Here is a 10,000-nt window from a genome sequence, read left to right on the forward strand (position 1 = left end):
ATCTCTTTAACCTCGATATAAAAAGGAGGGGGGGGGGGGTCTTTGTCACAACAGCCAATCAGCTGCTAGAAGTGGTAAAGTGGTATAGATTGATGCGCATTTGTGGAATAAAGGTCATCTCATGCGCGTCAACCGAATATGTAAGTATGCTTTGAACAGATTGTGTTAATTCAATGTGCATTGCGCGCTGCGTTGTCGTCACTTATTGCGGCTTGTTACTCCCCGTACTTCTGGAAACCAGGGGGGGGGGGGGGGGGGGGGGGGGGGGGGGGGGGGGGGGGGTGGGGGGGGGCGGAGCTTGCACAAGTCACACAATACTTTGGAGGAGAAGCATTAGGAATAAGCAATGGGGGGGGTGGGGGTGCAATGGGGGTAGTTCCGTGTAGTCATGACAACCAGCTGTGCCACTAAAACACTCGTTACTATAACAACAACACAAGGCAGCTGTCGCGTTTCAGCCAAACAGCCAGCGTGAAGAAACCTTCAGAAAACAAGCAAACCGACTACGACTCTGAAGAGAAGAGGACGGAGACCACGAAGAGCATGCCACACACACACACACACAGAGATTACACACACACACACACACACACACACACACACTCCAATCCAAATAAGGACCATCTTACAGTCCCAGATTCTAGTTTATCTGCATATGAGCCTCGTAAAAATGTCTACTAGCTTCTACTAGTCTGGCTGAAACATCCTCTGGCAGGAGCACAAGGGCACAGCGGGGATCTAGTCAAGTAGCAACAGAAATAAAATCACCTGATCTAATCTAACCGGGCAAACCCGCTGGTTTAGCACGACAAACTGCGTCCAGCGCTATCGACGGGAGCTAAGTTAGCCAGCTGGCTCAGGAGTGAGCTAACACCAGCTTGGCGGAAGAAGAGGACGGAGACAGAGAAGGGGAGGAGAGAAGGATGATGAGAAGATGTGAAGGAAAGAAACACAAGACGAGGCAGAGAGAGAGAGAGAGAGAGAGAGATGGAGAGACTCAAGTAAGAAGATAGAGAAAAGAGGGGAATGGAGGGGACAAGGAGGAGGGTCGACGTGTGGACCTTTATTACGTAGTCTAGCCGAGCCAGACACACCCTGATGGCTGACACACACTCCTGAAGCTGTCCCTGCTCCTGGCACTGAAACACACATATACAGATATACATGCACACGCACACACACACACACACACAAAAGTTAGTGTTCCAGACCATATTTACGCATTCTGTCCAATTAAAAAGGAGTTATTTGTCAGCAATTTTTTTATCTGCAGAAATGCAGCTAAAAAATGTTTTTTGTCTTGTGCATTTTATGTGGAAATGTGATATTTTGCTTCAGGATCCCAATTCATTTCAAGCTGCCTCCTAATTACCGGAATAAAACGTTTATTTTTAAATCCCCCCCGACATAAATCGGGTGATTTTCTCTCAGTAGAGATTAAAACAAACAAAAAAAGAGAGAGAGAGAGAGAGAGATAAGACCTTGACTCATGCAAGGAGAGGCTCTCGTGACTCACTAGGAATGTGCTGTTACAAGTGTTGAGTGGAGCCAATGTGTCACAAAAATTGGCAACAGTGCAGTCGTCATAATATTTAGTGCAGTGTGCAAAGCCTGATTAGTTTATTATATTATATACCGACTTTACTGGACAGCAGATAATAGTTTAGTTAGTGTTTGTAGGTGTTGACTGGGTGTTTAAGTCGGTAATGAGGCTGTCACTATTTACTTTAATCCACACTAAAGAGTTAAATGTGTACCAAAAAAACTATTATGATTAATACACATCTGTTTTTCTCCCACATTACCATCACAAAAGTTTACTTAACGATGCATCCTCTGACTGAATTAGAAAAGAAGAAAAGAAAACACCAGAATCAATACGCGAGTGTGTGCATGTCGGTGCTCTGCAGTTGTCAAACCACTCTGCATTTTAAAAGTCTGGTTTGTAGGCGTTAAAAATGGCAAAAAGCCTTTTGTAGTTACTCAAATACTTAAGTAAGTTAGTAGTCTGATCACGAGGTGTGTTATGCTTTACTCGCAAACCAATTAAAACTGCTCTCCGCTCCAGGTCCGCCACTAGAGGCAGTGTGTTCGTCACATGATAACTTTGTTCACATTAAGAGTAAATCCCAGGTGCAGTACCGCCCCGGTCCAGCAGTGGCAGTGTGCTCTACCTGTCTCCCTCTCTGTTCCTCCTCAAGCTGGCGTCGCAGGGCCTCTATCCTGGCACAGTGGTTGGCATAGAACTCACACAGAGACTGGCATGGTCAAAGGGAAGCAAAACAACAACAAAAAGGCCAGTGTAGAAGATAGATTAAAAGAAGTAGAAAAATATAGAAGGAAGGGTTTATTGTGCGGATTGAAACAGAGAATGTTGATGGGGGAGAAAACGAGAAGTGAGAGGCACAGGGTGGCAGGGGGAGGGGGGGGGGGACACAGCAACAGATTTTGGGGCGAGGAAGTGGTGTAGAAAGGAAGGTGGACGGCAGCACAATCAAACATTGTTCACATCTCGGTGGTCTGTGGCTCCGTTTTGGCAAAGAATCCCACCAGAGAGACGGAGATCTGTCATTTCTGCCACTTTCTCAAACCACGTTGACTCTACTGAAGAAGACCAAGAACCAACGTCATTAGATTAGCCATTAGAAAATCTATTTATTGTGGTCTGGCTTGCCTCAGCTTCCCCCACCCCCCTCTGCTTTCCTTATTCTCCAGCCCTCCTTCGCTGGAACAGACCAAAGGACTAACTCCCCCCTCTCTCTCTCTCTCTCTCTCTCTCTCTGACCCGGATCAGAGTTCTGGGGGAGAGAACAGGGACACGAGGTGGTCTAGAGTCAGCATTTCATAACGTCTAAAGAAATAAAGCCAACTGCTAAAAAATAAGGCCAATAAGGTAAACCATCCGTGTGTTTACTGCCACTAAACAGGGCTGATTGTTTGTTTATTGGGTTAAATCCAAAGTGGCAGAAACGAGTAAACGACTAACCCCTTCAAAACTTTTAAAACTAAAACTTTGGCCATATCTTGCACCTTTAAAAAAAAGGAATAACCTCCCCTGCCCCCCCATCTTCCTCCCTCAGTAGTATATTTTGGGAGACCGCTCAGTGTCCCTGTGCACAGCTCAAGCTCTCTCCAAAAAAAAAAAACAACACAAAAAGAGTAACACGGCGACATAAATACAAAAACACGGCGACCGTCGTCGGGATTTGAAACCACAGAACACGTCGGTGAACACGAACATCGTGATTATGTCGGCGTGTGCGAAGGACGATGAGGGACGAGACGCGATTTAAAGCGACAGTCACAGCGCCGGACTAATGCTTTTTAACACGGCTCATGTAACAAATAACACGTCATTTTTAATGCTACGTGAACATTGCAACAATAAAAATCTAATTGAGGCGACGTTGTAATGCGTTGCATTGAATATTCTTCACTTTTAGCATCCGATTCAAGACATTTGTAAGTCAATGCGCTCCGATAGGTTTAGTGGAATGCGGCCCTCCTCCCACTGTTATGAGTATACTTCGTCAGATTAGGTTTTACTTTGAGCTTTTCTTTAGATTAAAAACTAAACGAGAGCCAATAAATTAAAGAGTAGGCTCGGCTTTAAAGCTTTGTGTTGGGTTTGGGCGACCCTCTAAATGCATGTACGTTAAACCCGCCCACCGCATCAGGCCAGGTGGAGTATGTACCCGTATAATATCTATAGACCCGACCGTTTTCTCTTATCAACGCGTTTACCTTCAGCTGCGTGTTGAACGCGTCGATTTCCAGCAGCTTGGCCCTCGTCTCGCGCTCCACGGCGTCCAGCTGTTCCCGGAGCAGCTGCCTGCTGCTCTCCTTCTGCTCCACGGCCTTCTGCAGGGACGATAGGCTGTCGCCTGAAGACGCAGGAGACGGCGAAGAAGAGCAGTGTGTTTTTTATTACACTCATCCTCCAAAAAAGGGGGAATTCGTATATTCGAATGGGGGAGTGTGTGCGGTACTCACGATGCAGACTGTTCTGGTGAGTGTGTTTCAGCTGGTCGTTGAGACACTGTTTGTCAGGAATCAGCCTCCCCAACCACTGCTGGGAGTCCTGCAGACCAACATGAAGTCACATCAAGACCCAGTTCCCCTTCCCCTCTTCTTCTTATTTTATTATTATTAAATAAATCCTCGAGCACAAGCTTTTGTGTTTTTTCGCCCCGCTGTCGGTTTTCCATCTTGGTTTTTTTTTTCTCGCCGTACCTGCAGCTGCTGTTGCAGCAGGGTGATTTCAGCGATGCGTGTTTCTCTGGACAGATTGGTCTGCTCCACCTCTCTCCGCTGGGCTGACAGGCGAAACCGGACGTCCTTCAGCTTGCCCTCCAACTGGTTCTTCTTATCATTCTGGAGGACGGGGAAAGAGGGAGGGAGGGAGGGAGGGAGGGAGGGAGGGGGAGAGAGAGGAACAGAACATTATGTTTCTGCTGGCGTGCAAAGTATTAGGTGACGGAAGGAATTTGCAGAGAGACGCTCTGTTTCTTCCTGTCGGCGTTAGTCGATTGCTTTTGCTGTGTGGCTGTATGTGTGTGTGTGTGTGTGTGTGTGTGTTTTCTTACCAGAGCCTCCAGTTCAAACTCCAGGGTCTTCTTCCTGGCTTTCAGCAGCACGATGCTCTCCTGCTCTCGGTTCCTCTGAGTCAGAAGCTCCTGGCGACGCTGACGCTCCCACTCCAGCTGACGCTGACGCTCCAGTTCACGCTTAGCAGCCTGCACGGACCGAACACACACACACACACACACACACACACACACACACACACACACACACACACACACACACACACACACACACATTAAAGGACATTACAGCACACAGAACAGAGGGCGGTCTTGAAGTCGTGATCACAAGTCTGCAGCAGTCGACCGTGACCTCAATTAAAAAGAGGCAGAAACCCGGTAATCAGTGCCTCTCCTTCGCACCTCTCTCCTCTCTATCTCTTTGCGTCTCTCCTCCTCTCGGTGCCTCTCCAGGTCTCGCTGTCTCTCCAGTTGTCGCTCTAATTCGTGTTGTCGTCTCCTCTCCTGCTCCAGACGCTCACGCTCCTGATAAACAAAAACACAAACACACACACAAACAAACACAAGATGAGCTTGCAGAACAAACAACTCCATTATTCAGCCCCGTTTCACTTCCTCCTAGTTTCACTAACATGCCATTAAAAAAAAAAAAAAGGTGAATAACTTGGGATACCGGCACTATTACGAATGCAAATATTTTACACCCCGACCGCCGGAGCACATTCAAATTTTGAATGACATGAACAAGTTCAAATGGAGTCTCACCTTCCTCTCCAGCTCCTCCCTCTCCAGCGTGGCCAGCCTCTCCTGCTCTTTCCTCTGCAGCTCCTGCAGAGCCTGACGCCTCTTCTCCAACTCCAGGTTTCCACGCTCAAAGTTCTCCCTCTTCTTGTCCTCAAACGTCACTGAGAAGACACACAGAGGGGAGTGTCGAGTATGAGCAACAAGCAGGAGCCGTGCTCTATCATATTTCTGCTTAAAAACACCAAGAAGTAAACATCCCACTATTCTGTTTTATGTAGGGAGCAAACGTCACCTGGTAGTTTCCTGTCCAGGTTGCTCTCCGCCTCCTCCTCCTCTTCCTCCTGGACGCTCTTCTGGTCCGACTGAACACTGTCACTGCGCACACGCCTTTAAAAAAAGACACACACACACACAAATATACATACTTGTTAATAATATTTATAAAGACTTTAACCTGAAACATCAGTCACAAACTGCACAAGTGTCTACCTGAATGTGGGGGGGAGGTAATCTGGCGGTAGCACGGGGGGCAGCGGTAAACCCGACATGGCCATATCTATGAGGTGCATGGCTAAGATGAACTCCTCCGCGGTCAGCTTTCCATCCTGGTCGATATCGGAGAGACTCCTAGAGACGAAACACATGTAGTATTTTTTTTTTTTTTTTAAAAAGGACTAACGTCGTCTTCGTGGTCGCTCTCATTTTGTTAAATAGATTAAATGGTTGTATTTCCCTGCACTGACCATATCGTGGCCAGCTGGCCCTGAGGGAGACTGGACTGCATGAGGATTGTGCGAGCCTGAGGACCTGAGAGAGAGAGAGAGAGAGAGAGGCAAACGTTAAGAGAAAAATCATCACAAATGTTATTTGTGTGTGTGTGTGTGTGTGTGTGTGTGTGTACCTGTGAGGTGTCCGCTCATCATCTTGTCATGGGAGTTAAAAAGCTGTCTGTACTTGAGCCGGGAGGACTGAGGAACGGCCCAATCACAGGGCGGCAGAGCGCTGTGACGAGCCGGAGGAAGCAAAGGGTCAGAAGGTCAGAGGGTGTGACTTTCAAAAAAAAAAGAAGGGAAAACACGAACACGGGGACACAGAAATTTGCTGACGTCGGTATATATTTTACATATATTTGGCCCACCTCGTAGTGTCCAAGGACGTCCCCTTCTGCAACTTGGTGCTGGAGCGGTTGAACGACGTGGACTTGTTGACGGAGGGAGCTGAGAGACACAAGGAACAAGTAGACTTTAGTCTGGAAGGCTCGGACACTTCAGGTCAAAGTTCAGTCGAACTCTGAGAGCCTAAACGTTAAGAAGTGTGTAGCGCCGTACTGCTGGAGGCCTCGCGTGGCCGCCGCCTCCTTTACTTCACCAGGCAGCCGACGTTTGGAAGAGTCGTGCCCGGTGGAGAGGCGACACTCGCTTCTCAGATTAATATTTAGCAGGCTCATTCTCATTCGGTTATGCTTTTTTTTTTTAAAAGCTCGTAATTACGCTACTCTGCACATATTTTATATTTATATGTATTTATATATATATATTCTCTCAGCTTCCAGAAGGTTCTGCTGTCATTGAGGTACTTTCTCACCCTTCAGGCACGCTGGATGTGACACGGTTAAATTCATCATCCTTCTGGGCGTGGCCTCGCCTGCGGGGGATTAGGGGTAATTGGAAAGAAGGAGCTGGAGCTCGACGTGACGGAAAAAGCGCCAGTCGGGGGTTTAGCTCTCGATCTCCGTGCGCACGTGTATTTATGGGTCGTTTTATGGGTCGTGATACCCGCTCATTGGCCAATTGCTTTGGTCTTTGGACTGTGGGAGGAAGCCGTAAAAAAAAAAAAAAAAAAAAAAAAAACACGCTGAAAACATGCTAACTCCACGTGCAGAAGGGCCCTCCTGCCCGGGAATCGAACCCGGGCCCCTCTCGCTGTGGGGCAGCCAATCATCTCATATGTGAATATCTCTCTCCGGACCCCAAACTGATTCTCAACGTATCCGTTTCCTTCAACTAAGTACCTTGAGCATCCTTCTATTGCACCTCTTTCCCTATTTAATTGTATTTAAAATGATTCACTTTAGTATTTTGTCTCTTTCTGGGTTTGGAACATATGCAAGAACATTGGTTTTAAAGCAGATGTGTTAGTGAATGTGAACGTGTTTATTGACCTTAGAGCTGAGACCTTTGTCTCGACGTAAGCAACGCGTTACCTGGGTGGGAGAAGCCCGAGACGGGCTGCATCATGCCCGTGGGAGGGGCTCCGTTGGAGATGGGCGGCGGGAGGGGAGGCGGGGCCGACGAGACGAGCGGGGGAGACACCCCGACGGGGAGCGGCGGCAGCGGGAGCGGAGGCAAGCCCGACAGAGGGGCCGAGATGGGGGGCATGGGGGGCATGCCTGGAGGGTAAACAGGGAGAAGACTGTCAATATGTCTTCAGAGGAGCGTCATGACTCTTTTACTGTGTTCCCAGTGCAACTTCACTGGGCAGAAGGTGAAATACAGAAAGAGAAAGAGAGAGATGAGAGAGAGAGAGAATGAGAGAGAGAGAATGAGCAAGCATTTCCCTAGATGACCTTTGGAAAAAAAGAGAAGAGTGACGTCATCCTCTCCAAACACGTCTGACACACAGTTGTCACAACAGAGGATATTATATTCCTGTTATTACAGTAAACTGTGTCACGGGTTGTTTCTGCTGCAGAAGAAACCCGGCAATGAAGTCGAATGAATATATTGTCGTCGACGGCGTCTTACCGAAGGCGCTCTGCGGGGGTAACGTCAGCGCGGCCTGTTGCATGCTGGGAGGCAGCGCGGGGGGCAGCGGGTGACCCTGGAGCTTCAGCTTGATGAGTTTCATGGCGATGGAGAACTCGTGGATGTCCATGCGGCCGTCGCTGTTCATGTCAGCCAGAGCCCTGAAACGGGAAAAGTTAAAAAGAACGACGCATATTCAATATTTATTCTTCTTTTTCTTTAATAATGAAACAATTGAGCTCATAGAAAAATTCGTGTGGGTGGGGGGGGGGGGGGACTCACCAGATTTGGGCCAGGATGGGAGGCGGCAGACCTGATTGAAGGAAGAAGTTCCTGGCTTGGTCGCCTGCACAGACAGAACAGGAACAGGATGTGACATCACAGGACGGATCCGAAAAAAAGAAAGGACGTTCAAAAAAAATACACAAGTATTAGATCTGATGTTTAGGTCCTAAGACACTGAAACATGAAACGATTCTTTATTTCTTTGTCCCGGCCAATACAATAATGTAAAGGACGCCATGTCATCGTCTCACCTTCAACTGTAAGTGTGTGTGTGTGTGTGTGTGTGTGTGTGTGTGTGTGTGTGTGTGTGTAGGTGAGATAAAGAGAGAGAGAGACTGTCACCTGTGATGTAACCCCCGGCAGTCGGAGAGAGGCTGAGAAACTGCTGATCATGTTTGGCTCTCTCATCCACAGAGATCAGGAACACATCTGGACCCGCGAAAGGACACACACACACACACACACACACACACACACACACACACACACACACACACACACACACACACACACACACACACACACACACAAAACAAAGCCAGACACAAACGGAGGGAGGAAAGACCCCGGCATGAGAGGAATGTGTTATTCATGAGTTTCAGTTTCCGATGTAAAAAAAAAAAAGGAACTGAAGATTTGCTACAAAGTGACACTTGAAGAAAGAAAACAACTGGATGACCGGATGAGTGACTCAGAGACCTTTCCACTGACCCGGTAACATGTGACGGTAATAAGACTCATCACTAGACGGACGGGGGGGCGGTTCAGAGGACTTATTAAATAACCAGCCAGTCCGTTTGTCTCACTGCTCTGATAATCACCTCAAATTAGATTCCACATGGAGACGTCAGTCGTCAGCTGCTTCCTGGACCATTTACTGGCAATTTCTAAAATGTCGAGTAAATCATAAAGCCGAGTGACTTTTTTTTAATTTTTTTTTTTTTTATAGCTGTCGTTGGAAAGGAAAAGCTCATTCCTTCACGCACAATGTTCTCCTTCGAGAGAAAACGCCGAGAAAAGATCTGTTATTCATATTTTGTGGACACAGTAATTTGCCCAAATGTTAATTCTTTTTTTTTTTTTTTTATCTTTATAATAACGGAGTCAATATGCTTGCTTTAACGCGTGAGCAGTCAGAGGTCGAGCTCCTGCTCCTCATTCAGCATCAGGTCAAGTGAACAGTCCTGTTTTTAATCGAAAAAAACCCCCAAAACAAACAAATCTCAAACCGTCTGCCTTTGTGTGCATCTGTTGAGACGTCTGTCTGTCTGCCTGTCTGTCTGCCTGTCTGTCTCTCATTCAGATTTCACCGGGTTACTGGTGTTTTCGATACGGGACATTTTGAGATCTTTTAGGAACCTGGCGTCTGAATAATCTGGTGGATGTGGATACATTTTGTTGTTAAAGAACCGGTTGTGTAAAATTAAATCAAGTGGATTTACGAGAGGGAGCGGCTCGAGGAATATCACTGTGGATTTAAAAAAGGAGCAAAGTGCCGCCATCTTGCCCTTTAGTCATAGAAACATCGACTGACCGTTAGGGACACACACACACACACACACACACACACACACACACACGCTCACGCTCACACTGACCTGTGAATGTGGTGGGGAACTGTGCCATGGTTCACTCGGTCTTCTTCAGCACGACACGACACCTGAAACAACACGTTGGGAC

General features: G+C 47.4%; 1 protein-coding gene across 1 annotated transcript in view; it reads right to left on the reverse strand.

Moving 5' to 3' along the window:
* itsn1 (intersectin 1 (SH3 domain protein)) overlaps window positions 1-10,000 on the reverse strand; it is a 35,119-nt gene that overhangs the window by 20,707 nt on the left and 4,412 nt on the right. Inside the window, 16 exon segments of the mRNA XM_034551745.1 lie at window positions 3,745-3,884; window positions 3,994-4,081; window positions 4,234-4,374; window positions 4,587-4,736; window positions 4,950-5,072; window positions 5,313-5,452; window positions 5,584-5,678; window positions 5,781-5,918; window positions 6,035-6,098; window positions 6,193-6,293; window positions 6,430-6,508; window positions 7,495-7,680; window positions 8,036-8,196; window positions 8,318-8,381; window positions 8,663-8,749; window positions 9,919-9,980. Of these exon segments, the coding sequence (XP_034407636.1) occupies window positions 3,745-3,884; window positions 3,994-4,081; window positions 4,234-4,374; window positions 4,587-4,736; window positions 4,950-5,072; window positions 5,313-5,452; window positions 5,584-5,678; window positions 5,781-5,918; window positions 6,035-6,098; window positions 6,193-6,293; window positions 6,430-6,508; window positions 7,495-7,680; window positions 8,036-8,196; window positions 8,318-8,381; window positions 8,663-8,749; window positions 9,919-9,946 (1,785 nt within the window). The 5' untranslated portion in view covers window positions 9,947-9,980.

The sequence above is a fragment of the Cyclopterus lumpus genome, chromosome 15 (genome assembly GCF_009769545.1).
Source record: "Cyclopterus lumpus isolate fCycLum1 chromosome 15, fCycLum1.pri, whole genome shotgun sequence".
In the NCBI taxonomy this organism is placed as follows: Eukaryota; Metazoa; Chordata; class Actinopteri; order Perciformes; family Cyclopteridae; genus Cyclopterus; species Cyclopterus lumpus.